General features: G+C 35.8%; 1 protein-coding gene across 1 annotated transcript in view; it reads right to left on the bottom strand.

The window, feature by feature from the left end:
- LOC122809688 (von Willebrand factor A domain-containing protein 5A-like) overlaps positions 1-27126 on the bottom strand; it is a gene marked incomplete in the record, with an annotated part of 1061360 nt that overhangs the window by 720155 nt on the left and 314079 nt on the right. Inside the window, 1 exon segment of the mRNA XM_044081364.1 lies at positions 3695-3774. Coding sequence (XP_043937299.1) covers positions 3695-3774 — 80 coding nt within the window.

Here is a 27126-nt window from a genome sequence, read left to right as displayed (position 1 = left end):
CCAATGATGTACACATTGTGTTTTTCCAGGCCCTGTTATTGAGGTCTTCCAGCTTATTTTCCATCCACAGAGTATGGGTTTGGAGAGCTTGTAATCATTTAAAATGTGAGGCAGATATGGCTCTTTGCTCATGTAACTTGCCTTGCTGTAATATTTGATTTATGGCCTAAAGCTGAATTTCATGATTAGTGATCACCATTTTAACATGTTGAATATCCACAGCTGCTCCCTTTGTAATGTCTGTTAAAGTTTCTCCTGAGGCTCAAATGACCTGCAGTTCATCTGGTACCTGGGGCTATTAGCTGCCTTGTTGATTACTTTTGATTTGCTGCCAGTGTCTGTGATTAGGTTAAAACTTTGGCAGGAAGCTAAACTATATTTCCAAAGACTACTCTCTGTACTCCACTGCACTGCAGAAAGTTCAACAAATCTCTTTGTCAAACATATGAAATTAATTATGACACAATTTACGTATTTTTACTAAAACCAACCAATGAGAGAGAAGAGTAACCATGAGCAGTCCCCATGAGAGTCACATTTTATGGCTGACACTTCCCAGTAATGGTTTCATATGCCACTAAGTGGAGAATATATTATAACAATAGCAGGCTTTTTATTATGGTGTTGAATCTGAGGGGTATTGCATTGGGCCTGTATGAACTTATAGCTCCTGCACTTGGCTGAGAAAGAAATAATAGCTACACTGATTTTCTTCAAAGGCATGAAATTGCCTTGCATCCACTACATGAATTCTGTCTCTGCAACCCTACATTTATATTAGCAATAACCCACGGTGTTTAAATATCACAAACCCAGTGGTGTGACCAACTTCATTAACCATACATTAAATTTAAAGATGCAGACTACCTTTGTTAATATTAAGGTTAATATTATAAAAGTAAGCAACAAATATTAGAATATGTTAGAAAAACCTTAAAAATTTAACACTGATAATAAATATATTGCCTATAAATATTATAAAATACAATGAATGATAAATACAAATAGACTTCATAAGATTTGCAGAGTAAAACTTTGAAGAATAAAAAATGTTTAAAAATCCACTGAATGGCATAAAGATAACTCATAAAAAACTGAGCTTTCTTCTTCAACAAACAGGATAAATATGTAATATCATTTATTCCAGGGAATACTGAGGCATGAAGCCTCACTTGCCAGCTGAGTTCTTTATATTCCAATAGCAGGTTCAAATCACACCAAATGGTTCCGCAATGACACGGTCAATTACAAAGATATCAAATGTCCTAAAATTGAGACAACTGGTAGTGTGTCTGTACAGGGCATTAATAATCTTACATTTTTTATCTCATAAAGATGTTCATGGACCCTATCTTTCAACTTCTTATTTGTTTTCCCCACATAAAAACTGCTTCAGGAAATGCATGAAGCTAAGTACACCACATTAGACATGTTACAATTGCATTTCCCTGCAAATGGAATGGTTCTATTGAAATTAACAACTGATACATATAGCCCCTCATGTACATACTTACAAATTTTACAAGATCCACATTTGGACATGATGCCTTTATTGTATTTGCTTTTCTGTTACTAACATTCTTTTCAATCAGGGATTTAATGTTTACATCTACTAAAAACAATCAGAGTGGTTGCCCCTACTAGTTCGTTCAATTCTAGTGGAAATATAGTATCCCAGTTTAATCTGACAGTACTGATGTATTTAAACATGTCTGTACTGAAATGGAGTGACAAGATGGGTGTAGATAAACAAAAGGGAGTAGAGGCAATATCTACCCTTGTGTCCATAATTCTAAATGTTACCTTACTATCACCCAGTGACCACATTTTCAAAACTGGTGAAAAATGATCATTGCATAAATTTATCACCTCATCTCTAATTTTATGAAGTAACTCCACTGGATAACCTTTATTCAGAAACATGCTGATGAATCTCTTCCAAGAAGGTTGCCTGTTGAGTAATAAGCCTGGGTAGCTGCACTATATGGCCCTTAACTACTGATTTCTTTTGGTGGGCCAGAGGTGGGCGAGACAGTTTACTCTGTAATTTCAGAACTCCATGCAATACATATGATATTTTTTTGTAATACAATAAGGTTTACCTAGCCCAGTGTATATCAGTCACAAAGAAAGAAATTTGTAGGAACTCAAAGTGATTTACAGCTTTTCAAACTGTAACATACTTAGTGCTATCTCATATATATTGAGCAGAAGCTAAGTAAACTTCTCAACATCCATCAAATGTATAAGCAGTTAGATGGTTCACTGCCACATTTTTGTTTTTATGTGTGGCAGTATGAAGGATGTTACAGCTTTCAAAGCTGTTAGTTTTTTTTTTTTTTTATGCAGTCCTGTGGTGTATTCTGCATGTCTGGCAGCATGGGGTTTGATAATTGCAATTTAGAAATGTACATCCATTTTGTAGTGAATAACATCTATCCCAAACTTTCCCCAGTAAATACTTTATTACCTCCTTTTCTGACATTACAAAAATGCAGAACAGTGTTATGAAAGGAAGGTTTAAGACTGACTCTGCAGTTGCCTGGTGATAGATTTATTTTGATTTATATTTATTTTTCCACTGTTTTTCGCTGCTTGTAGGAAGAAGGGGATAGTTTGTAGACCAGATTTACTTTGATGTATATTTGGTGTTTTACCTCCAGTTTTCATTGTTTGTTGATAAAAAAGGGACAGGTTTTACACAGGCAAACTATAGCCATCTAAAGTGGCCTGGTCAGCTGTAAATTCACTCAGACTGCAGAAAAGGCAACCCAGAGCTCATCTGTGGATTCCAATGTATATCCATTTTGTAGTGAATAACATCTATCCCAGACTTTTCCCAGTCTATAATTACCAGGAATCCTCTGCTTGGTTGAAAGTTAATTGCACTGAACATTTGTAATGCCGGCAACAAGTATTACTTTGTGGGAGATCATGGTGGAGTGAAGATTATGTATTTGCCTGTACCCCACTGTTGTACAATATCAGAGTCAACATATGTAAGTAGTGGGGGGGGGGGGTTGTCGGTTCATAGGAGCTTTTTCTGCTTTTGCTTTGTGTTTTTTCCATATTTTGACTTTCAATCTTTTTAGATTGATCAATTTAGGTTTCGTTTTGTTAGTTTTCAATTCATAATTACCACATTAATATTTCATTATTTTTCAGTTTATCAAATAATTCATAACTAACACAAATAACTTTTTTTCCAGTATGTCAGAACTAATTGTTATGCTTCTACCTTTTCTAAAAAGATACACCTCTTTTAAACTTAAATTAGTCTCAAGTGATTTATTTGTTCTACAGAGAAAAGCCTGCCTTTTAAAATGGTGTTCCCACTGTGTTCCTTTGCTATGTGTATCGGGTAGAATTCAGATCTATTATTTTCACTAGTGTGCAATACTGAAAAAAGCATGGTTCGACACATCACAAGATGTCAGTGTCCATATGTCATCTTTCTTTACGAAAGTCAAAATACTGGTTTGCCAGAAAGTTGTACTTGTTATTTATTTCATCAGAGTGGGTGCAGAAACACTGGAATGTCAAGCTATGTTCCACAGTATCCAAATATTATAAAGGTATAAACTCCTGTAAGAAATGTCAATACAGCAATGCTGTACTATTACAAAATAATGAAAGCTGTAAGAAATGAAGTGCAACAACAAATCTTTTCATGTTTCTCTGACTCAGCCCTTACCGATGTGTAGTGGCATGATTCTTTACTTCTTCAATAACATTTGCAGTGTTATTTACTTCACCATCTGTTAGAAGGAAGACCTGCAAATCAAAGATATGGTTATGTGATATTCTGGAATAGTAATTATGCTATTAACTTGCAAATTCATTATAACAGAAAAATGAAGTCAAGGGTTTACAAGCAGAGGTACAAAAGTGCTATGTTATAAAAGTATTAAGTTTTGTTTTAGGCCCACAGAGTTGCCTGAGAAAAAAAAAATTCTTAGAGCTCTACTTATCTTAAGAATATGCTGCAGCTGCTGAGACAGTGATGGATGATGAATAGTATTTTTCCAGCAAACTTAAAGATCTACTTTTACTGTATATGTAAAAGAAATGACAAATGTTGTTGTATAAACCTGTACTTGTTCAATAAATATTTCAGCTGTATTATTCTCTTTTGAGGAACATAAAAGATGTAATAAAATGTTTAAGAAAACCATACATTTCAACTATCAATTTTAGAAGAAATGACCTTATTTCTAGCAAAAAAAAATGCTGCACATAAAGCTGCTATAGATTATATATATTTTTTTCTGTTTTCACATGCCGTAGGTGTTTACATGTTTATTATATAAGCGTAATTAAGAGTATGAAAGCAATCTACTATTTTTTCATAGTAATGTGCAATCAATTCAATATTTAAGTATGTACAGCCACATTTATAAAATAATATAGTCACCGAACAATATGAATTTACTGCATTCTCAGTGAATATCAGCTGTATCCAGATGCAATGTGTTACTATGTATCAGCTTAGTCTCATCTACTGTAAGTTGCCCCTCATGTAAGTTCAAATAATTCACTATATCTTACTATAGTCCTTAAAGGCAAAAGATATTGATGTTAGTGCAGCCTTCCAGGCTGATGTTATACTGGGTCTGGTTGTTGATTATGCTACATATGTGTGTCAAGCTTTAAAAAAGTTCCTTAAGCAATCATTATGCCATGAATTTCCAGTAACAGCTGACCTGCTAGTACTACAGCATAACCTCTCTGTTCATTGCCATGGACTGGAGTTTCACAGCTTCCTCACAGGACCATCAGAGGGAATGCAGCATAAGAGACTTAGCACTAATGTAAGGGGACAGTCAGGAAGACTTTGGCAGGCATTTCCCATAGGAGAATCTCCAATGTCAGCATCATAGCTGCAGCACAGCAATCAAATCAGATACATAGACAAATATATTTGTTTATGATTATTTACTGATTTGGTAATTAAGACTAGTAGTCTGTAAACAGGGTAATCACCATCATTAGAATAACATGAATAAACAAAAATAAATTACTGACTACGGCATCCAAATAGGCTACAGCAGATGGACGGCAAGGTCTCAGTGCATAGACCTATAACTGGAACTTGTCTGGGGCTCCATGGAGGCAAAAAGGGAGGACAGTATATAAAAAAAAGCCCATTCACTGTTGAGAAGACAGTTGTTTTCTTAGACTTAGTGGTACAGTGAATCTGCCAGTATCTCTTTATAAGATCCAAGATAGTTAAAACCTAGACTTTCCTAGGCATTCCATCAACTCATTGACCTGGGATACAATGTAGTTCTTAAATTTTAAGCTACTGTTAAGTCTCCAAAAGTCACAAAAAATCAGAATGTGCAACTTGGTTTTGGAACAGCATGATAGGACTGTTTTAATCATTGACTGAGTTCTTCAATTACTCCCAAATTTTAACATTTTGTATCATCTCATGGATGTTTGCTTCTGGGCTTTTGGCACCCTGTATGGTTTTAAATTAACAGTTCTTCAGGAAAAACTTCTATGTGGTGTTAAATGACAGTTATTGTCTGAGATAACTCAGAAAATATATCCCAGCACCTTAAAAGGAATACATGTATTTCTTTCCTCTGTGGTTTTTAAAAGGTACAGTCTACTGTTTACATGGGACATTGATATCAACCACTTTTCCCCTTTTCAGGCTCTAACCTCAGATATTGCACTTACCAGACTCACTTTGGCCTACGAACAGGGCTTAAAGACATTTATGTGGTAATGTTATTCTGTATGACTCTTTCCAACCTGTCTTGCTTTGTACTCCACTTAATTAATGCTCTCATTAGTCCCATAGCATTCCTGAAACCTGCCAAGAATTTATTTTCTATCCCAGGGGCTAGGGGCCAGAGCCAAGATTTGGTCTCCTAATTCAAACTCCCTATTTTGAGCATTCCTATTACAAACCCACTGTTGGCTAGCTTGTGCCCTCTCCATATATTCTTGTGTAATTGGCATTATCATCTTCATTCTTTCCTGCAAATCAGTGTAATGTCCTAAGACACTTTTAAATTGTGTTTCCTCTTACTCCCGTGTCTCTCTGACTATATCTAATAGCCCTCTGACACATCTATCATACATCTTAATAGGGCTAAATCAAGTAGAGGCCTGGGGCATCTCATGGGTTGAAAAGGTTATATATGGCAATAGCAAAGGTTTGTCCAAATTCATACCATCTCCTTTCTATGACTTTTCCAGCACTGATTTCACAGTTTTGTTAAAATATTTCAAAAGACCATTGGTTTGTGGATGGTAAATTAGATGTCCTCATTTGTTCTGACTTAAACTTCTGTAAAAGGTGCCACATGAATTTAGATATTAAATAAGTACCGTTGTCTGTCAGAATTTCCTTCAGAATACCTGTCTGGGAAACTAGACTTGAAGGTAGCTTTCCTAAAGGGTGTAGCCTCAGAAAATATGGCAGCATAGTCTAACACTATCAAACTATATTGCTGCTTATTGCTAGACTCAACAAGTGGCACCAAAATATCCATAGCAAATCTCTCAAAAGGATCTTCAGTTATGGACATTGGTATTAGTGTGTAAGACCCTTCACTGGAATCTTCTCCTACTACCCACAATATGTCCCTTATGGTTCAGAGGAATGCCCTCCCACTAAGCCTTCTTGAATCTCATTTGACCAATCCAAAGGTCAGATTTAAAGTTAATATTTAATAAAAGTCATGGGTACATGTAGAAGTCAATGCGATATATTAATACACTCACATAAGGAGAACTGCAAGTTAGTAGAAGAACAGGGAATGGTCCTTTTGACAACAATTATCTGCAGACAAGGTGAATAGCTTCATTAAAATATTAACTTTATTCCAATTTTCCATCTTTTTTTTAAAATAAGTTTTATTAATGTCATTTCTGAAACATGCAATTATTAACATAGAATTCAACATATTTTAAAACGAATTAAATAAAAATCAAACTTCTAATACAAAAGATCAAAAAAGACAATGAACTATGTACAAAGATGTTCACTATACTATATACAAATAAAACAAATTAGATCAAATGTATAAGGGCTGACTAGTAACTTCAAATTATTGATTTTCTAATAAATCAATTATATTCAACCATCGGTTGTATATTTCTGTATTCCTAGAAGATCTAGACTTGACTGTCATTAATTCTCATTTGGATACTTCCAAGAGAAGATCTTTAAAGTTTTGAAAGGAAGGAGATTGTGATGATTTCTAATTTCTATTGATTTCTTTTTTGACTATGGACAGTACAGACCAAAGAAGTGAATATTTGCTTGATTTTACATAGGATGGAATTGGAGAATTAAATAAAACTAATGACTTTGTAAGTTGGAAATTATCAGTGAATATTGCTTGCAAGAAATTATTGATATCTTCCCAGCATTTTTTCATATGTGAACAATCAGAAAATATATGCCCAATCAGCATTCTGACCCTCCAAACATCTCCAACACAATATATTGTCTTTAAACATCTTATTTATTTTATATGGAGTGATGAATGATCTATTTAAAAATCTCCAGGTAAACATTCTCCATTTAAGTGATGCAGTAGTTTTACCTGCTGACTGAAGAAAATGTGATTTATCCTTATCTGAAGGGTTATAGTTATTAATTTCAGAGAAATATTTCCAATAATTATCAGGGAATATATCTAAGTCTTATTTAACAGTTATATATATATATATATATATATATGTATATCTATATATATCTATATCTATATATATATATATATATATATATATATATATATATACAGGTTAATTTTAAATTGTTCTGTTGAGAAAAAACAATCAAGTACTGAATGAGTTTGGGAGTTACATTTTTAACTGAAGAAGGTATTAAATCAAGTTTATTTTTGATATAATTTCTAGCTTCTTGTAGGTCAAGCCATAGTGATGAATCAAGGTCATTTTCTTCCAATAAAGTATTGATGGGTTGTAATTCATTGTTTTTTATCAATTGATGCCAATAAATAAAATGTTTATGCTAAATATTGACATTTTATGAAAATCTGTGGAGAAAATAACCCTCTATGTATATGTTATGGGGAAAATAAGGAATAACCAATTTTCATAGGATTGAAATCTATGAATGAAATTTTTAAAGGATTTTAAAATCATATTAATATAATTTGTTATAAAATTTTGGGTAGGGCATAAGGAAAAATATTCCTTTAATTTACATACAAATGTATTATTTATTAATTTTAACTTAAAATGGTCATTATTATTATTATTTAGATTTTGTGATGAAGACAGGATAAGGTCTTTCTATTTAGCTGAATATTCACTATCTAGAAGATACAAAATTGTCTTAGTAACTGTGGAGACGGAGTAAATCTCTAAGTTTGATAATGCAATGCCTCCATTATCCCAACTATACATATATGTCAAAGAAATTCTCGGTTTAATTGGATACCATAGGAATATTTTTAATCATAGTATCAAATTTTTTGATTATTGCATTAGATGGAGGTACAGAAATAGTTTGAATTATGTAAAAAATGTTTGGTAGAAGTATCATCTTTATAATTGGCAATTTCTCCTCTATTGAAAATTTTATTTTAGACCATTTATGTATTGTTATCTATTTCTATTTAAACTATTGGCAATCATTATTCTTAAACATTTTATTTGCTGGGATTGTGGTACATATTTTTCAAATTCATTTTGTATATTATATATTTTTGAACCAGATAACAAGATTTGTGTTTTATTATGGTTAAATTTAAGACCTGAACTTTTTTGGAAATAATCTATATCATTAAATAAATCTTGAATTGTTGGATTTTTACCTCCCAAGGTAATCAAAATGTCATCTGCAAACATTTGAATCTTTGAGGTTTTGTAAAGACTTATATCAAAACCTTTAATATTACTATTATATCTAATCAAATTTGCCCAAGGCTCCATAACTAAGGTAAATAAAAGAGGGAATAAAGGATAACCGTGTTTAGTTCCTTTAGTAATAGGTATGTACTCAGAAATATTAGAACCAATTTTGACATATGCTTGAGAGCCTACATATAACTGGGTAATAAGATTTATAAAATTATTTGAAAAATTGAGTTCATGTAAAAGAATAAATAAGCAATCTCAATTAACAGCATCAAAAGCACAATTTATATCTAAACTAACTATAGTTAAGATATTTTATAAGTTTTTAGTTGACTCAATTAAAGTTATTATTCTTTTAACATTATAAGTTGTTCTGTTTACTATGAAACCTGTTTGGTCTTCATCTACTAAATTGGGAAGAAATATCTTAAATCTCCTTGCATATATAGACATAAATATTTTATAGTCCATATTTAGTAATGAGATAGGTCTATTTGAATTACATTTTGAAGGGTCTTTTTCAGGCTTTGGGATAGGAGAGATGAATGTATATTTCCATGAGGGGGGGATAATATTTTTATTTTGTATAGTATTAAAAACTGAAAGTAATAAAGTTAGTGCTTTATCTGGTAGCAATTTGTAAATTTCTGGAATAATGCCATCATTACCAGGTGCTTTATTTTGTTTGAGAGTATTAATTTGTCCTTGAATGTCTTTTAAAGTAATTTGCCTATCAAGTAAATTAATTTGTTCATTTGTTAATCTATTTTTAGAGGTTTTTTTAATAAAGGCTTGAATTTCTTTCTTTGAGTTTATTAATGTAGAAGATCGGTTTAAATTAAGAAAAAAGTCTCTGAATTCAGTTAATATATTATGCAAATCATATACTATTTTTTTCTTCTGAGGTGAATATATTGCTTTAATGTGATTGAATTTATTCAATCTTTTTACTTTATTGGATAAATATTCAAAGATCTTGGATTCATTGAAAAATTAATAAATTTATATTTCTCTAGACTAATCGTAGTTTTATGATTAAGAATCTCAATATATTTCTTAGTTAAGGTTTTAAGTTCATCCAATTTAGATTTTTCTTGTGGATTTTTTGATAACTCAAGATTCAAGATATCTAGTTTTATTTGTATATCTTCTAAGTCTTTATCCCATAAAAGTCTTGTTTTTTCTTATACCAGTCAATTATTCTGACATATAGGTATGCCTTCATTGCATCCCAAATGAAAAGTTCAGATGTATTATTGTTGGCATTAAATTCTAAAAAAAAACTATGAACTTCTTGTAGTATGAAGGTATTGAAATCCTTTAACTTAGTGATATATGTTGGGATTCATTTTATCTGAACATTAGCACTAGTATAAATATATATATCAAAGGTTATAGAATTGTGATCTGACAAGGGACATGTAATAACTTTTACATTACTTAAAGAATCTGTTAAGCTTTTTGAAATAAAAACTCTGTCTATTCTTGAATATGTGTTGCGTCTGTGTGAAAAAATGTATAGAATAGTGATTCTGGGTCAGCATAAGCCACTGGGGATGCACAAGCCAGTGCATTTTTTTGTGCCGGTCCCAAGCCCGGATAAATGGGGAGGGTTGCGTCAGGAAGGGCATCCGGTGTAAAACCTCTGCCAAATTAGTGATGTGGAGAACATTTCATAATTACATACTGGATCGGTCGAGGCCCTGGTTAACAACGACCGCCACCAGTACTGTTAGCCAACAGGGTGCTGGCGGAAATTGGGCTACTGTTGGCCGAAGCAGAAGAGGAAGGGGAAGGCATGCCCGAAGGCAGGAAGAAAGGAGGAAGGTTAGGAGTGTAGTACTGAGGGTAGGAACTTTGAATGTTGGCAGTATGACTGGTATAGGAAGAGAGCTAGCTGATATGATGGAGAGAAGGAAGGTTGATATATTCTGCGTGCAAGAGACTAGATGGAAGGGAAGTAAGGCCAAGTGTATAGGAGGTGGGTTCAAATTGTTCTATCATGGTGTGGATGGCAGAAGAAATGGGGTAGGGGTTATCCTAAAGGAACAGTATGCCAAGAGTGTTTTGGAGCTGAAGAGAGTGTCTGATAGAGTGATGTTTATGAAGCTTGAAATTGATGGTGTAATGATGAATGTTGTTAGTGCATGTGCTCCACAAGTTGGGTGTGTGATGGGTGACAAAGAAAAATTTTGGAGTGAGTTGGATGAAGTGGTGGTGAGTTTACCCAATGGTGAGAAACTAGTGATTGGAGTGGACTTCAATGGGCATGTTGGTGAAGTGAACAGAGGGGATGAGGAAGTGATGGGTAGGTATGGTGTTAAGGAGAGGAATGCAGAAGGTCAGATGATTGTGGATTTTGCGAAAAGGATGGACATGGCTGTGGTGAATACGTATTTTAAGAAGAGGGAGGAGCATAGGGTGATGTACAAGAGTGGAGGAAGATGCACACAGGTGAATTGTATCTTATGTAGGAGGGCCAGTCTGAAGGAGATAGGAGACTGTAAAGTGGTGACTGGGGAAAGTGTAGTTAAGCAGTATAGAATGATGGTCTGCAGGATGATATTGGTGATCAAGTAGTGGAGGAGGAGTGTGAAAGCAGTGCCAAGGATTAAATGGTGGAAGTTAAAAAAGGGTGACTGTGAGGTGGAATTCAGGGAAGAGTTAAGACAGGCACTGGGACGCAATGAAGAGTTACCGAATAACTGGGTAACTACAGCAGAGCTAGTAAGGAAGACTGCTAGGAAGGTGCTTGGTGTGACATCTGGACAGAGGAAGGAGGACAAGGAGACATGGTGGTGGAATGAGGAAGTTCAGGAGAGTATACAGAGGAAGAGGCTGGAGAAGAAGAAGTGGGATTGTCAAAGAGATGAAGAAAGTAGACATGAGTATAAGGAGATGAGGCACATGGCAAAGAGAGAGGTGGCAAAGGCTAAGGATAAGGCATATAGAGAGTTCTATGAGAGATTGGACAGCAAAGAGGGAGAAAAGGACCTGTACTGATTGGCTAGACAGTGGGACAGAGCTGGGAAAGATGTGCAGCAGGTAAGTGTGATAAAGGACAGTGAGGGAGACGTGCTCACAAGTGAGGAGAGTGTGTTGAGTAGATGGAAAGAGTACTCTGAAGGGCTGATGAATGAAGAGAATGAGAGAGAGAAGGTTGAATGATGTGGTGATAGTGAATCAGGAAGTGAAGCAGATTATCAAGGAGGAAGTAAGGACAGCTATGAAGAGGATGAAGAATGGAAAGGCTGTTGGCCCAGATGACATACCAGTGGAAGCATGGAGGTGCTTAGGAGAAATGGCAGTGGAATTTTTAACCAGATTAATGAAATTTTGGAAAGTCAGAGGATGCCTGAGGAGTGGAGAAAAAGTGTTTTGGGACCTATCTTTAAGAATAAGGGTGATGTGCAGAGCTGCAGTACCTACAGAGGGATAAAACTGATCTGTCACAGCTTGAAGGTATGGGAAAGAGTAGTGGAAGCTAGGTTAAGAAGGGAGGTGATGATTAGTGATCAACAGAAAGAGCACTACATATGCAATATTTGCTCTGATAGTGTTGTTGGAGAAATACAGAGAAGGTCAGAAGGAGTTGCATTGTGTCTTTGTGGACTTAGAGAAAGAATATGACAGGGTGCCTAGACAGGAGTTGTGGTATTGTATGAGGAAGTCGGGAGTGGCAGAGAAGTATGTAAGAGTGGTACAGGATATGTACAAGGGTAGTGTGAAATTGGTGAGGACTGCGGTGGGAGTGACAGATACATTTAAGGTGGAGATGGGATTACATCAAGGATCAGCTCTGAGCCCTTTCTTATTTGCAGTGGTGATGGACAGGTTGACAGATGAGATTAGACAGGAGGCCCCGTGGACTATGATGTTAGATGACGACATTGTGATATGTAGTGAGAGTAGGGACCAGGTTGAGGAGACCCTGGAGAGGTGGAGATACGCTTTAGAGAGGAGAGGAATGATGGTCATCAGGGCTAAAACAGAATATATGTGTGTAAATGAGAGGGAGGGTAGAGGAATGGGGAGGATGCAGGGAGTAGAGTTGGTAAAGGTGTAATGAGTTTAAGTACTTGGGATCAACAGTTCAGAGTAATGGTGAGTGTGGAAGAGAGGTGAAGAAGAGAGTACAGGCAGGGTGGAATGGGTGGAGAAGAGTGTCAGGAGTGATTTGTGACAGACTGGTACCAATAAGAGTGAAAGGGAAGGTCTACAAGAGGGTAGTGAGACCAGCTATGTTATATGGGTTGGAGACGGTAGCACTGACGAAAAGGCAGGAGTCAGAGCTGGATGTGGCAGAGTTAAAGATGTTAAGATTTGCACTGGGTGTGACTAGGATGGACAGGATTAGGAATCAGTATATTAGAGGGTCAGCTCAGGTTGGACAGTTTGGAGACAAAGCAAGAGAGGCAAGACTTTGTTAGTTTGGACATGTGCTGAGGAGGGATGCTGGGTATATTGGGAAAAGGATGCTAAGGATGGAGCTGCCAGGTAAGAGGAAAAGAGGAAGGCCTAAGATAAGGTTTATGGATGTGGTGAGAAAGGACATGCAAGCAGTTGGTGTGAAAGAGCATGATGCAGAGGACAGGAAGAAATGGAAACAGATGATCCGCTGTGGCGACCCCTAATGGGAACAGACGAAAGAAGATGATGATGATGATGATAATTATCAATTTCCTTTAATAAAAAAGAATTGGAAAACTCTTTTAGTAGCTTAGCTGAACTTGAAACTTTTCTCTTACCTTTAAAGGAAGAGTCAGAACTACGAAAAATGCAATTAAAATCACCAGCTAAAATAACATTACCCTTAGAGAATTGGATAATATGATCAATGTGTTCTGCTGAAGTCTGTCCAAAGCAAGGAATCCAGTACATATTTATTAGAGTGAATATTAAATTGTTGAATTGTATGGTAATAGAAGCTACCATACCTTTACTATCTTTGTATGTGTCTATTATTTAAGGTTGCGGTAGTTTATTATTCCACAGTATTGCTACACCTCTTTTTTTTGAGAATGTTCAGAACTAACAAAAAATGAGAACGATTTAGACTCTAATTTGAAAATATCATCTTCTATCAAATGAGTTTCTTGGAGAAAAATTAATTGTGAATTATGTAACTGAAGATATTTATTCAAAGATCTTCTCTTGTTAGGGTTATTTAGTCCATTTATATTAAGAGAAATACAATGAAGTGATGTCATGCTGTAAATTTGTTGGATTGAAATGCATGCTAATTAAAACTTCTATTAAATTATAGTTTATGAGTTGATATTAAAAAAGGGAATGTAGCAATTTATAGAATATAATATGCAGAAATGGTTTAAGATTACAAATATTTAAATAACTTTCAACTATACATATTTTAGTGAACATCTGAAAATTTATTAACAAGGAATTATAACAAAAACTTCTAACAATAAAACCCATAAAAACTCACCCAGAGTTATAAACTCCTAATGTGAGTGACATTAATCTTTCAAATTAACATTTCTGCTAGCAGCAAATTTCTATAATGCTCCACCTGAAATATGAACTATTTCACCATTAGAAACATGGCTTATTGATATGCATGTTAAAGTTATGCAAAAAAAAGAGAATTTATCATACACGTGTGTTAGATTTAACTAATAAAACATGATGGCTAGTAATAATTTACAAAAATAGATAAGATGTTATAGAGTTACTAAATATTTAGTATAAAAAAAACTATATACAACAAATAACACCAGTATTATTTAAAGTCAGCAGAAAAAGTATATAAACAGATTGTATAATGTTTTCCTGAAAAAAACAAATATGTTTGTTGAAACTACGTAAGATTAATACTTATACAATATTTTATTATAGGGAATTTTATTTCAAATAGTATAAACTACCAGAATTAACAGTAAGATTTATTTGTAACTACTTATAATTTTGGAAAAAAAAAAGAGAAAATATTTTAGCAGACTTTCTACTTTACCTATTATTTCCTAAAAGAGGCCATTAAACTATAAAAATTATACCAAAAGGAGAACAATATATTTTTACAAAGTTATCTTAAAGTTTCCCAAACTTAAATATTGTCAAAGATGAAGCAATTGTTGCAATGTCTAAAAAAGACTAAACCTATAAATCTATAAATATTTTGTTACAGACTAAAATTCAAAAAATCAGCTAGTGACATATTTGTATCTAAGGTTTATAGTTGTTGTATTCTAGTTTCCAGATTTATATTTAAATTAGAGAAATTATAACCAAATAGATGCATTTATTATAAATCTATAAAACTATAAAAAAGACTAGAATTATAATTGTACTCTGTTTTAAAGTTTCTGTAGTCTGCCCAATACATGAATGTATCACATAGCAATTAAACATTAATATCATAGTTATTGGAATTATTGATTTGTGATAATCTGCATAGGGAATGAAACTATATTTCTTATTATATTTTGAGTTAATCAGATATAACCAAAAGATATGCTATACAAATCAGCAGAAAGATATACTAAAGCATTACTGAAAATATATGATATATAGATTAGCCCAATTTTAAATCCACCTAACGTGTACTTTTGTTTACATACCAGCGTGTATAATAATATCCACATCTCATAAGTAGTCAAAAAATCAAAATTAGTTTATACATCTGACTTAAATAATTTGAAGTAGATAGAAATAAAAAGTAGTTTGACATGAATTGGAGAGTAGTATTAGCAATATGTCTTGTTACATTTAGTGACTTCTTATTCTTATATAGCTGTTAAACAAAAACAAGACAGCTGAAAATAACAAAACTCTAAACATACCACAGAATTTAGAAGACGTTGGTATCATCATTTCTTTAGAAATCAAATGTCTGTACTCTTAATAAAATCAATTGCATCAATATATTTACTACTAATATTTTCATGTCATTAACATAAAGTAATGAATACAAAAAATTTAATAGTCACTAAATACTGTACTTTCATAATTCTATAATATAGGATGTCTGGCAGGATAAAGTCTTATACTGATTTTTGTTACAAATTAAGGACAGAATCTAGTCAAGAATGTCATAACCACTAAACCAGTGTTAGAATTATTTACTTATTAATTTATTTGGTATCTATGTATTATCACAACCACACCATAAACATCTCATGCTTATACACGTAGCACTGACAAAGCAAAATGAACAGGTTGTATAAAAATATATCTACAGCAAACAAAGTACCTGCACGTATGGCTGGTGCATGGCTATACCATTTGAAAAATCGGCAAAAAAAAAGAAAGAGCCAGCACCCAAAATCCAAGTGTAGCCTTTCAGCAAAAATATTTTATTCTATGAAGACTAAAAAATTATAAGACCCGTGAAGTCACACCGGTTTCGGCAAAAGCCTTCCTCAGTAACCACACATCAAAAAAGATATATATTTTTAGTCTTCATGCAATAAAATATTTTTGCTGGAAGGCTACACTTGGATTTTGGGTGCTGGCTCTTTCTTTTTTTTGTTGGTTTTTAAAAATCTATCTACCCTAACTAAGAATATTAAACAATATGAGACTGGATGGAATTCTTATGTGAGAAACAAATATAGTAGAAATTACATTTATATATAAACACATAATATAAATTGTTACAGTTATCCACTTTCCACAAGGGCATGCTTCTGTTTTAAAAACAGTATTTTATGATCATCTCAGGACATGCCCAAACTAAACAACCTCCTAACACTAAAAGTCTTATGAAAGCCCCAAACACATGAACCAATTTTAAATATTCCTCCACGTAAATGAAGTAAAAAATATGTCCATCTAAGTTAATCTGGACAGTTTACAAATATGAATGTGGAACTCTCATCTAATCTCCCCACTAGTGCACTTCATTATTTAGAAACCTAATTGAGGATCTCAATGACAAGGGACACTACTGCAACGATGCGGCTTTAGGGTCAAAATGAAAGGGTTATATGGCACATAGTGGAACTTCACATGAAAGTGTTAGCTGACTATTAGAAAAGCATTTAAAACATCAAATAAAGGGTCATGGGTGTGAGAGATCCTCACACATAACTAAACACAGTAAGATTCAGTGTGGTCACAACAATACACAAGCACCAAGTATTTTCTATTTTGACTACTGAGCAGATAGACGTGTCTAATGCTTCAATCATGCCTCAAGACAAAGTAATAAAACAGAACCCAAAACCAGTATAGTGAATAGAGTTTAAATATAGGCAAGCAAATATAGTCTTCTATATACTAAATATAAATTATTAAAGTATCTAGTATGAGTGTTAGCTCATCTCATAAATGGCTCTGAGCCACTTATTCAATGAATCCCCATGTGAAGTCTGTGAGACAGATCTGAAATTATAGTATCAATGAAAATTAATTAATACATTTCTCTAAGTTAATCATTCAGAGTGTCACTCTACTAAGCAGAGTTAGAAGGGCAATTTACATAGCAATGTACACAAATCCAAATAGATACAAGTTGTATTACACTTACTGGGACATACTAAAATTATTATTAAGAACATTGTATCTATATGCTGAAATCTAATAGACAAGAAGTCACTAAAAAGCATAATTTCTGTAATGACTTCAAAACAAACACTAATATACTACAAGTGAACTCTACCTGTTATATTTCATATCTTCTGTCCTATTTATGTACAAATACAAACTGGTATTGTCCGTGTCAGGATCTGCCACTGTATAACTTCTGAATTACTCCACAGTATATAAATGTCTTCACAGTAAAAATGTGCTTATACATGTCCAAAAAATACTTTATGAATCAGTTACTTTCTTTTTTAGAAGATCGTCGAGTCATCAGTAATGTCATACAGCTCTTGCAGCTGTTCAGAGATGCGTGTGGTCAAATTGCTGAGATGAAGATGAAAAACAGCTTCAATCTTTTCAGTGAGAAATTGTAAGCTTTCCAGGCTTCAAATTGAGACTTACAATGGCTCGACAGCTACTGGAGACACTCTAGCAACAATCAGAGCCAGCACCAAGAACCACAGAAGAGAAAAAAAAAATCTTCGGATCCTTGAATCTTCAGGTCCGCTACAAACCTAAAGCCGCCAATGAACAAAGCCAATAAAACACATGCAACACCATCCAAAAACACATGAAATTAAGTTATTTAGCCCAAACATTTAGTGGAAACCACATGGGCACACAAAAAAGAAATGGAAAAGTAAGCAAATCCCTTGCTTTACAAACAAAGATACATAGTCGACTACATTAAATAGCAACTCAAAAGAATTCAAAGACATCTCATGGTATCCCCATTAAAAAAAATCTCTAAAAACTTATTCAACATATATTATTTATAACTATACAGGGATATATGAAAAAAAAGACTGTGGTAAAAGGAAGCTTAAACTATTTTAATAAACACTCTAGTAATATTTAAAGAAATAAAACAACAACCGGAATGCTAAACATCTAATTTTTCTTCTTCTTTTGGCTTTTCCCAGTTAGGGGTCGCCACAGCGGATCATCTGTCCGCTCATAATTGGCAGAGGAGTTTTACAGTGTCAAGTTGCCAGCCTTCCTCAGAAGGCAATGCTAAACATGTAGTTATGACAAAAAATGACTTCTCAACATCTATAAACAATAGAATTATAAACCTGAGCAGCCTATATATTCAAAAGCTTAAGCAATTTTGAGGCAATAATCTAAGGCTTAAAAATTATTGTTATATATTATGTTTCCTTTCCCTCCCCCTTCCCCACTCTTTCTCTTACTTTAACCTTGACAAGATAGAATGTTATTATAGTATATTTATATAATTTTTATGCTAAAATCATATCCTAAAATTATCTAAGATATAAAGAACTAACATTAGTAAATGGAAAATAATATATATAAAGTGCTAATAGCTATTAAATGAATCTAAGTAATTAGTTAATAGGTAAACACAAATTAGAAACACTATATAATAAAGAATAGAACAATACTCACCTGTTGAACCATTTTCAATTTCCATGACTTCTGGGTCATAAGAAAAAAGTTATGTAAAAAGAAAAGAAAAAGTCCATATTGTAAAAAAAAATATTTTTTAAGTTTCTTATGTTCAACTGTTTTCCATGTACCATTTTCAGCAACCCTTTTAAGACCTGAACTAGCCCAGTCCATTTCATCTATTTTTTCCAATATTTTATTAGATTTAATGTCATTGATGGCTGCATCAAGTTCTTCAAATACCTTCGGACCATCTTGAAGGAAGATTTTCAGCCTTGCAGGGAAAAGCAAGTGAAACTTTATCTGTGCTTTTTATAAGTTCTTTGAGCAATGGTAAGAACTGTTTCCTTTTTGATATAAAAAAAGAATAGTCATTATCAAAATGAATGAAGTCCTTGTATTTAATAGGTGACCTGGACCAAGCTGTCTTCAAAACTATTTCTTTATCATGAGTGGATAAAAATTTAAATATAACTGACTTAGTAGAAATGCTTTTTGTATTTTTAGAGGAAGACAAGGACCTGTGGGCTCTTTCTATACCAAAAGAAAGCACTTGAGGGAGCTGTAAATTTTCAGGTAGCCATGAAGATAAAAACTTCTCCAAGTTATTTTCTTCCAGGTTGTTTGGTAGGACAAAGATCCTGATGTTATATCTTCGAGCTCTATTTTCTAGATCACCTATTTTTGTTAAAAGCAAGATATTCTGTTTTAGAAGAAATTCCAGGTTATGTTAATTTTGTTGTATTCTACTATCCATGTCATTTAAGGAAGTTTCAATACCAGTAATTTGTTTCTTCTGTTGTTTAAGGTCCAGATGAATTGTCTCAATTTGTTACAAAGTAGTTTCCTTAAAATTATCTATTTTCATGTCCATTTTGTCAAATTCTGTTGATAGTTCCTGTACAGTAGTTAAAAGAGTTTGAAACTCTTTTTTTAATGCTGAGTCCTGATGAGAAGTTTTAGTAAAGCTCATGTTGTAGTCAGATGCCAGAAACTTGTCTCTTGTATTTTGACAGGAAAAGTTGAAAATAATTAAAAAATATTTTAATACTAACTAACTAGACTATGAAGAGAAACTAGATATATAAAAAATGATGTTTAGTTAGTTATAATTAAAAATTCCTGTCATAAAAGATATGATAAGGCAGAGATGAGAGAAAGTGCTGCTACTCAAGGCTCATGCTAAGCCATGTCCCCCCATTTTCCATCTTTGATGGATTTTGTACTGCTGGAACCACAATGCTATGTTACCAGGCTGTTATACTGACAGATCAGGGCATAGTTGGTCAGCCTTAATTTTATTATTCTAGTGATCAACCCTCACAGAATTCTCAGTGTTTCTAAAATCCATTATAAGTATATATGCAGAATACGTAAGTGAGTTTACACTCCAGTTAAACTGTTGTGTAATAAATTCTCCTAGTGAGGTACATTCAGGATTTGGTAAATGCTGTTCCTATAGAGAACCCAAGATTTCCTGCACATATATATACATAGAGATAGATATATTTATATATATATATATATATATATATATATATATATATATATATATATAGTACAGTTTTGTACCTACCATAAATGTAGATGTCCGAACAGGATAGCATCTGCAGTCCTAACAAATGGGTTGTCCTGTCGTCAGGCAGCCCTTCGGTCGGCCGGATTCCAAAGTCTGGGTCTGGCCTCGGCTGGTGTCGCACTTCACCCGACGTCATCTCTGCTGGTCTTCGGGTATAAAGGCATCAGCCGACGCCATTTTCCTCAGTGTTTCTTGCCCCAGATGCCAGTTGCCCTCTTGGAAAACTAAATTTTGGGTAAATGCCAATGTTTCCAAAAAAAAGGTAGGCAAACACAAAAAATAATCATGTATGTACATATATACAAACAAATACACCATAAGAGATCCCCCCCCCGCTAGCTATTAGGAGGGTAAATACCCTAGGAATACCACAGAGGGAAGGAGGGTATGACTCCAGATGCTATCCTGTTCGGACATCTACATTTATGGTAGGTACAAAACTGTACTATGTCCTTCAAGGATGCATCTGCAGTCCTAACAAATGGGTAGAATACCATAGCCAAACTAGGGGAGGAGGAAGTAGAATTATGGTGTAGTTAGGATCCCTTGCAATACAGCAGTGGCAAACCCTGCTCGGGATCTAGAGTATAGAGGTAAGTTATAATGCTTGGCAAATGTATGCACGGAGGTCCAAGTAGCCGCCTCAATAATGTCCTTGGTAGCCACGTAAGAAAGCTGTGGTAGTGGCTGTAGCCCTTGTAGAGTGAGGTCTTATGTTCTGTGGAATTGGCTTTCCATGGTAGGAGTAACAGAATCTTATGCAATTTCCTATCCACTTGGAGATTGTCTGTTTGGAAATTGCTTTTCCTTCCCTTCCTGTTGCATAGGCTACTAGAAGCTGGTCAGTTTTCTATTGCCCTTGGTTCTGTCCAGGTAGTAGCAACTGTCTATGTACATCCAAGGTATGCAGCAGTCTTTCCCCTGTTCTGTGGATTGGGAAAGAAGGTAGGTAGGTGGATTGCCTGGTTTAGAGACACTCTGGATACCACCTTAGGCATAAATGTAGGATTAGTTCTCATGGATACTCTATCTTGATGGAAGATTAGGAAGGGTTGTACTGCCATTAAGGCCTGTAGTTCAAACCCTTCTTGCTGAAGTAATTGCCAGTAGGAAAGCAGTTTTCCAGGATAGGTGTTGAAGATCTGCTGTTGCTGCTGGTTCGAATGGAGGAGTGTCAATTTTTCTAGCACAAAGTTCAAGTCCCATGCTGGTAATGGTGGTTTCCTAGGAGGTTTTACATTCTTGATTCCTCTGAGGAACTGTCTGAGTAGAGGATGTGAGAAGACAGGGGGATCGAAGCTGTATTCTGCAGAAATAGCTGATGCATGTATCTTGATGGAGGAATAGGACGGGCCTGTATGGAGAAGCTCTGCCAAATACTCCAGGATGTTGGCAATATCTATCTTGGACACATCTTTTCCTCTTTCAGTGCTCCAATTGACAAACCTTTTCCATTTCCCTGCATAGTTCCTTCTTGTAGAAGGTCTGCGGGCCTCCAGGATAATGTCTTTAACCCCTTGGGATAAATCTGGGTTAGTTGCTGTTATGTAATGTTCCAGTCAGTCAGTTGCAGAGTTTTTAGATTTGGATGCATGATGTTGTAGTCATTCTGAGTTAACATCAAAGGCATCAGGGGTAGTGTCCACGTTCTCCCCCGAGACATGCTCCTCAGCAATGGATACCAGTGTTGTCTTGGCCAATTTGGAGCTATCAGAATTATCCTTGGACGCTCCTCTTTGATTTTCAATAGTACCTTGTGCATCAAAGGAAGAGGTGGAAATGCATATGCTGTCAGGCCTTTCCAACTGAAGGATAGAGAGTCCACCTTCCATGCAAGTGGGTGGTATGTCCTTGTGCAGAATTTCTTGAGCTGGTGATTGAGTGGGGATGCAAAAAGGTCTATTTGTGGCATTCCCCATTTCTGTGTGATGGCCTTGAAGATGTCCGGGTGTAGCATCCATTCGTGAGCATCCGAGGTTGTTCTGCTTAACATGTCTGCTAGAATGTTTTCTTTTCCCGGTACAAATATTGCCTGTAACTGAATGTTGTAGCTCAGAGCCATATTCCATAGGTCCAGAGTCATTCGGCATAGGGGGTATGAATGAGTGCCTCCCTGTTTGTTGATGTACCACATGACTGTGGTGTTGTCTGTCCTTATCATCAAATGGCCTTCTTTGAGGAATGGTCTGAAATTCTGGATTGCTAGTTTTACTGCCAGCATTTCTTTTTGATTTATGTGCAGGTGCAGTTGATCTGGGGTCCATAATCCTTGTATGCATTTGTCCAGCATGTGGGCCCCCCAACCTAGGTCTGAGGCGTCCGTTGTGATGGTTTGGCTTGCTTGAAAGTTGTGGAAGGGCAAGCCTGGGTTTGACTGGCATGCTTGAGCCCACCATAGGAACTCTTGTTTCAGGCATGGGATTAGTGGTATTTCGGTTTCTAAGCTGTGCCTGTGTTGAGACCATAAATTCTTTAGGTACCACTGTAGTTTTCTCATATGCAGTCTGGCATGGGGACCAGGATTATGCATGATGCCATGAAGCCCAAGGCCTGCAGTACTTTCCTTGCTGTTAGTTTGTTCTGCTTTGTTAATGCCAAGAAGTAAAGAGGAGTTGTTCTTGTTTTTCTGCAGTTAGGAATGCCATCTGTTTTACTGTGTCCAATTCTGCACCCAAGAATGTTCTTGTTTGGGATGGTATTAGTCTTGACTTTTTAAATTGACTGTGTATCCCAGGGCTTGTAGTAAGCAAATGACTCTTTGTAAGTCTTTTGTCAGCTTGCTTTTGTTGTCCGCTTGTATCAGGCAGTCGTCCAGGTATGGATAAATTTGGATTCCCTGTAGCCTGCAATGAGCGATTACTGATGCCAGGCATTTTGTGAATACAGTAGATAAGCCAAAGGGCAATGCTGAGAATTGATAATGCTCTGATCCTGCAAGAAATCGGAGGTATATTCTGCAATTTGGTCGTATGGGGACGTGCAGGTATGCCTCCTTGAGATCTAGAGTTACCAGCCAACACTCCTTGCCCAGCATGGGAAGAAGTTGCTGTAAGGTCAGCATTTTGAATTTTGGAACAATGATGAATGTGTTTAAGGCAGACAGGTCGAGAATAGGTCTCCAACTTTTCTCTTTTCTTGGTACTAGGAAGAGTCTGGAGTAGAATCCTTTGCCCTGTTCTGTTGGTGGTACTCTTTCCACAGCTCTCATCTTTGTTAATTGAGCTATCTGTTTTAGAGCTTCTGTTTTCTGATTTGGAGGTAGGTTTGGCATTCCTCTTTTTACTGGTAAGGTGTGGAAATGAAACCTGTAGCCTTGGTCTATAGTATGCAAAATCCACTTGTCTTTTGTGATATAGTGCCAATTTTTTGAAAATAAGGCTAACTTTCCGCCTAAGGGTGCTGCTATTTGTTCCCTGGTAGGCGGTGTCAGAGCCAAGTCACTGTGATTGTCCTGTTGCAGTGGCAGTGGTTGTGTCTGTGCCTCGCTGGTTATTGCCTTGCCACTGGCGTCCTCTGTAGGCACCTCCTCTGGATTGGTTTCTGCCTCTGGAGCGTCTATTCCTGCCTCTCTGAGATTTAGAGGAGTCTGGAAAGGACCAATTTTTGGAAGGCCAGTTCCTGCTAAACCTTGGGGGCTGAACCTGTAAGAAATCTTTAACTGTTTGTACAGATTTTGCCTTCTCTTCCATTTTCTTCATTACTTGCTGGGCAGGAGAACCAAATAGACTGGCCTTATCCATAGGAGCATCTAACAGTTTTGCTTTAACATGATCCGGCAAGACCTGTTCTTTCAACCATGCATGCCTTCTTATAACTGTGCCAGTCATGGCTGATCTAAATGAAGCCTCCAGTGCATCATAGCCACATTTTAAAGAATGGTTACTAACCTGCTGAATGTTATTCACCATTTCTAAAACATATTTCTTATCTAAGGAATCATCAGAGGACAGTTTCTTAGTTAACTGATCAAGCATAAACTCTTGGTATTGGATCATATGAAACTGACAGTTCAAAGCTCTAGCTGAGAGAGTAGCAGAGGTGTAGACTTTTTTACCCCATCTCTCTAAGGACCTGGAATCCCTTTCAGAAGGGAGAGGGTTTTTTGCTGAGGTCGAAGCTACTGCCTTAGGCCCCTGGGAGATAGTCTCAGGATCTGCAAGTGGGGCCTTGTATAGGTGGTGATGAGTGTCCGGTACCCTGTAAAACCTATCGGGTTTGGCAGGGGCTGGAGGTAAAGTATCAGGAGCAGTGCAAACATCATTAAATGCATCATCCACAACAGGAAAAACTGGAGGTATAGCTAAGGGCCTATGTTGCGGTAAGTGTAGAAAGGTCCTAAGCCTTTTTCTTGAATTTGAGAAATCTTGTCCCTGCCATTGGAATTGCTCTCTCATGGCATGTAAGGTTTCCCCAAAGGAAAATTCCTCTGGTGGAGAGGCAGATGGAATAGATTCTTCAGCATCGGAATCTTCATAAGTAGAAAAAGGAGCCTCTGGATGGTCTGTAATGTCTGAATCATCAGAAGAATCATCTGAGGACACTGGCTCTGGGGGCTCTGCTCTAGGTCTCTTTTCAGGAGGCTGAGAGGCCCTGTCTGGGTGAGATTGGGATCCCCTTATTAAAGAGATGAGATCCTCTGCCAGAGTAAGCATTTGAGAACTGGAACTGGGCCTGTGTGAGGGGCTAAACAGGCACTGATTTAGCAGTTTTGGCTGCTTTAGCCCTGGCAAAGGCCTTAATAGACATGGCTGCAGGAGGCCTAGCAGCACCACATGCTGGGGTAGAGACATCCAAAGGGATGGTGTCCGATAATTCTAAAGGAACCACATTAGTAGGCAAAACTTCAGAGGCCGATTCAACTTGGGTAGCAGGGCCTCGTAGTAGTCATGGATTCGGCTGAAGATTGACCCGTTTGCTCGCTCGAAACCGAGACACGCGCTGTTTGCTTAACCGTGGTTTCGGCCGAAACCACGGACCGTGAGTGTCGGTCTTTTTCTTTGCGTTTTTAACAATTTGAGAAGTCGGAGGATCCGACGGCATAATGTACGCAAAATCTGAGCCGAAAAACTGTTCAGCAAACTCCGACCCGTAAGCGTTGAAGGAAGCACAGGCTAAACAGGCTGCTACATCGTGGTCTGGGCCTAAACAAGGTAAGCAGTAAGAGTGGAAATCTTTATGAGGTATTTGTTTCCCACAAGTTAAACAGTTATTTACTTTTTCTGACATCGGCTGAGGCAAGAAAGAGTCCCCAACGGGGTACTTAGCTTTTTAGAAGTCTTCGAAGTAGTATTCGGTAGTAGTAATCTCTGGATCTGACCGACCGGCACTTGCGAACAGCTTCTGCTTCGGGCGCCACGTGGCAAGAAAGACTGAGGAAAATGGCGTCGGCTGATGCCTTTATACCCGAAGACCAGCAGAGATGATGTCGGGTGAAGTGCGACACCAGCCGAGGCCAGACCCAGACTTTGGAATCCGGCCGACCAAGGGCTGCCTGACGACAGGACAACCCATTTGTTAGGACTGCAGATGCATCCTTGAAGGACATATATATATATATATATATATATATATACACACATATGTATGTATGTATGTATATGTATGCATATATATATATATATATATATATATATATATATATATATATATATATATATATATATATATATATATGTATATATATATATATTTATATATAAACATACACATACACACACACACACACACACACACACACACACATGTATATATACACGCATATATATATGGGTCTATATTAGATGACCGGAAGTTTAAATTGCGAAAATGCCGGACCTCAAATCATTTTTTTTGATATCACAGTACATTGAAGATCGGAATATTTGCCCTTTCATCACTGTAGTGCGATCTCGGAGTTGGAATATATATTGTGCAGGGGGGGTGTGGGGGCACAGCCCCCCCAATAATGATTTTGAGGTCAGGCATTTTCACTCTTTAGAGCGCTCGCGAGTTTAATCTTTCAGTCTTCTAATATAGACCCTGTATGTATACCTATATATCTATATATATATATATATATATATCTTTATATATATATATATATATATATATATATATATACATATCTTTATATATATATATATATATATATATATATATATATATATATATATATATACAGATATATAGATATATATACATATACACATGCACATACACACACACACACACACACACACACACACACACACACACACACACATATATATATATATATATATATATATATATATATATATATATATGGTTTCCCTTTAAGATACCAAATTATCACTATCACAAAATCCAGAATATCGAGATGAAAATAACAAAATAGCACTTTTAGAACATCGAATTACCACACTCTTGAAATCCAGAATATCGAGATGAAAATAACAATACAGTACTACATTGAAACCTGAAAACATTGATACCCATAACACCAAAACAAACACATCAAACCTACATGTCACATACTTCACCACAAAAACAAATATGAAAAACAACTACTTTAAACTTCTCCAAGTATAAGCAGGGGGAGCAAGATCCCCTGCTCCCCCCATGTGGGGAGCTGTGCCCTGCACACCCTTGCTACTCAAATATATCAACTCTGAGATCTCACTACACAGACTAGAACAGTAAACATACTGTTCTATACTACAAGGCTGCCTGTTTACATTCGAACAAATTCTCCTCAACCTTCTCCAAGAACCACTACTCCACTA

This window comes from Protopterus annectens, chromosome 8.part0, assembly GCF_019279795.1.
Source record: "Protopterus annectens isolate FY-2018-M chromosome 8.part0, PAN1.0, whole genome shotgun sequence".
NCBI classification, from domain to species: Eukaryota; Metazoa; Chordata; order Ceratodontiformes; family Protopteridae; genus Protopterus; species Protopterus annectens.
This window is presented reverse-complemented; position numbering and strand designations above follow the sequence as displayed.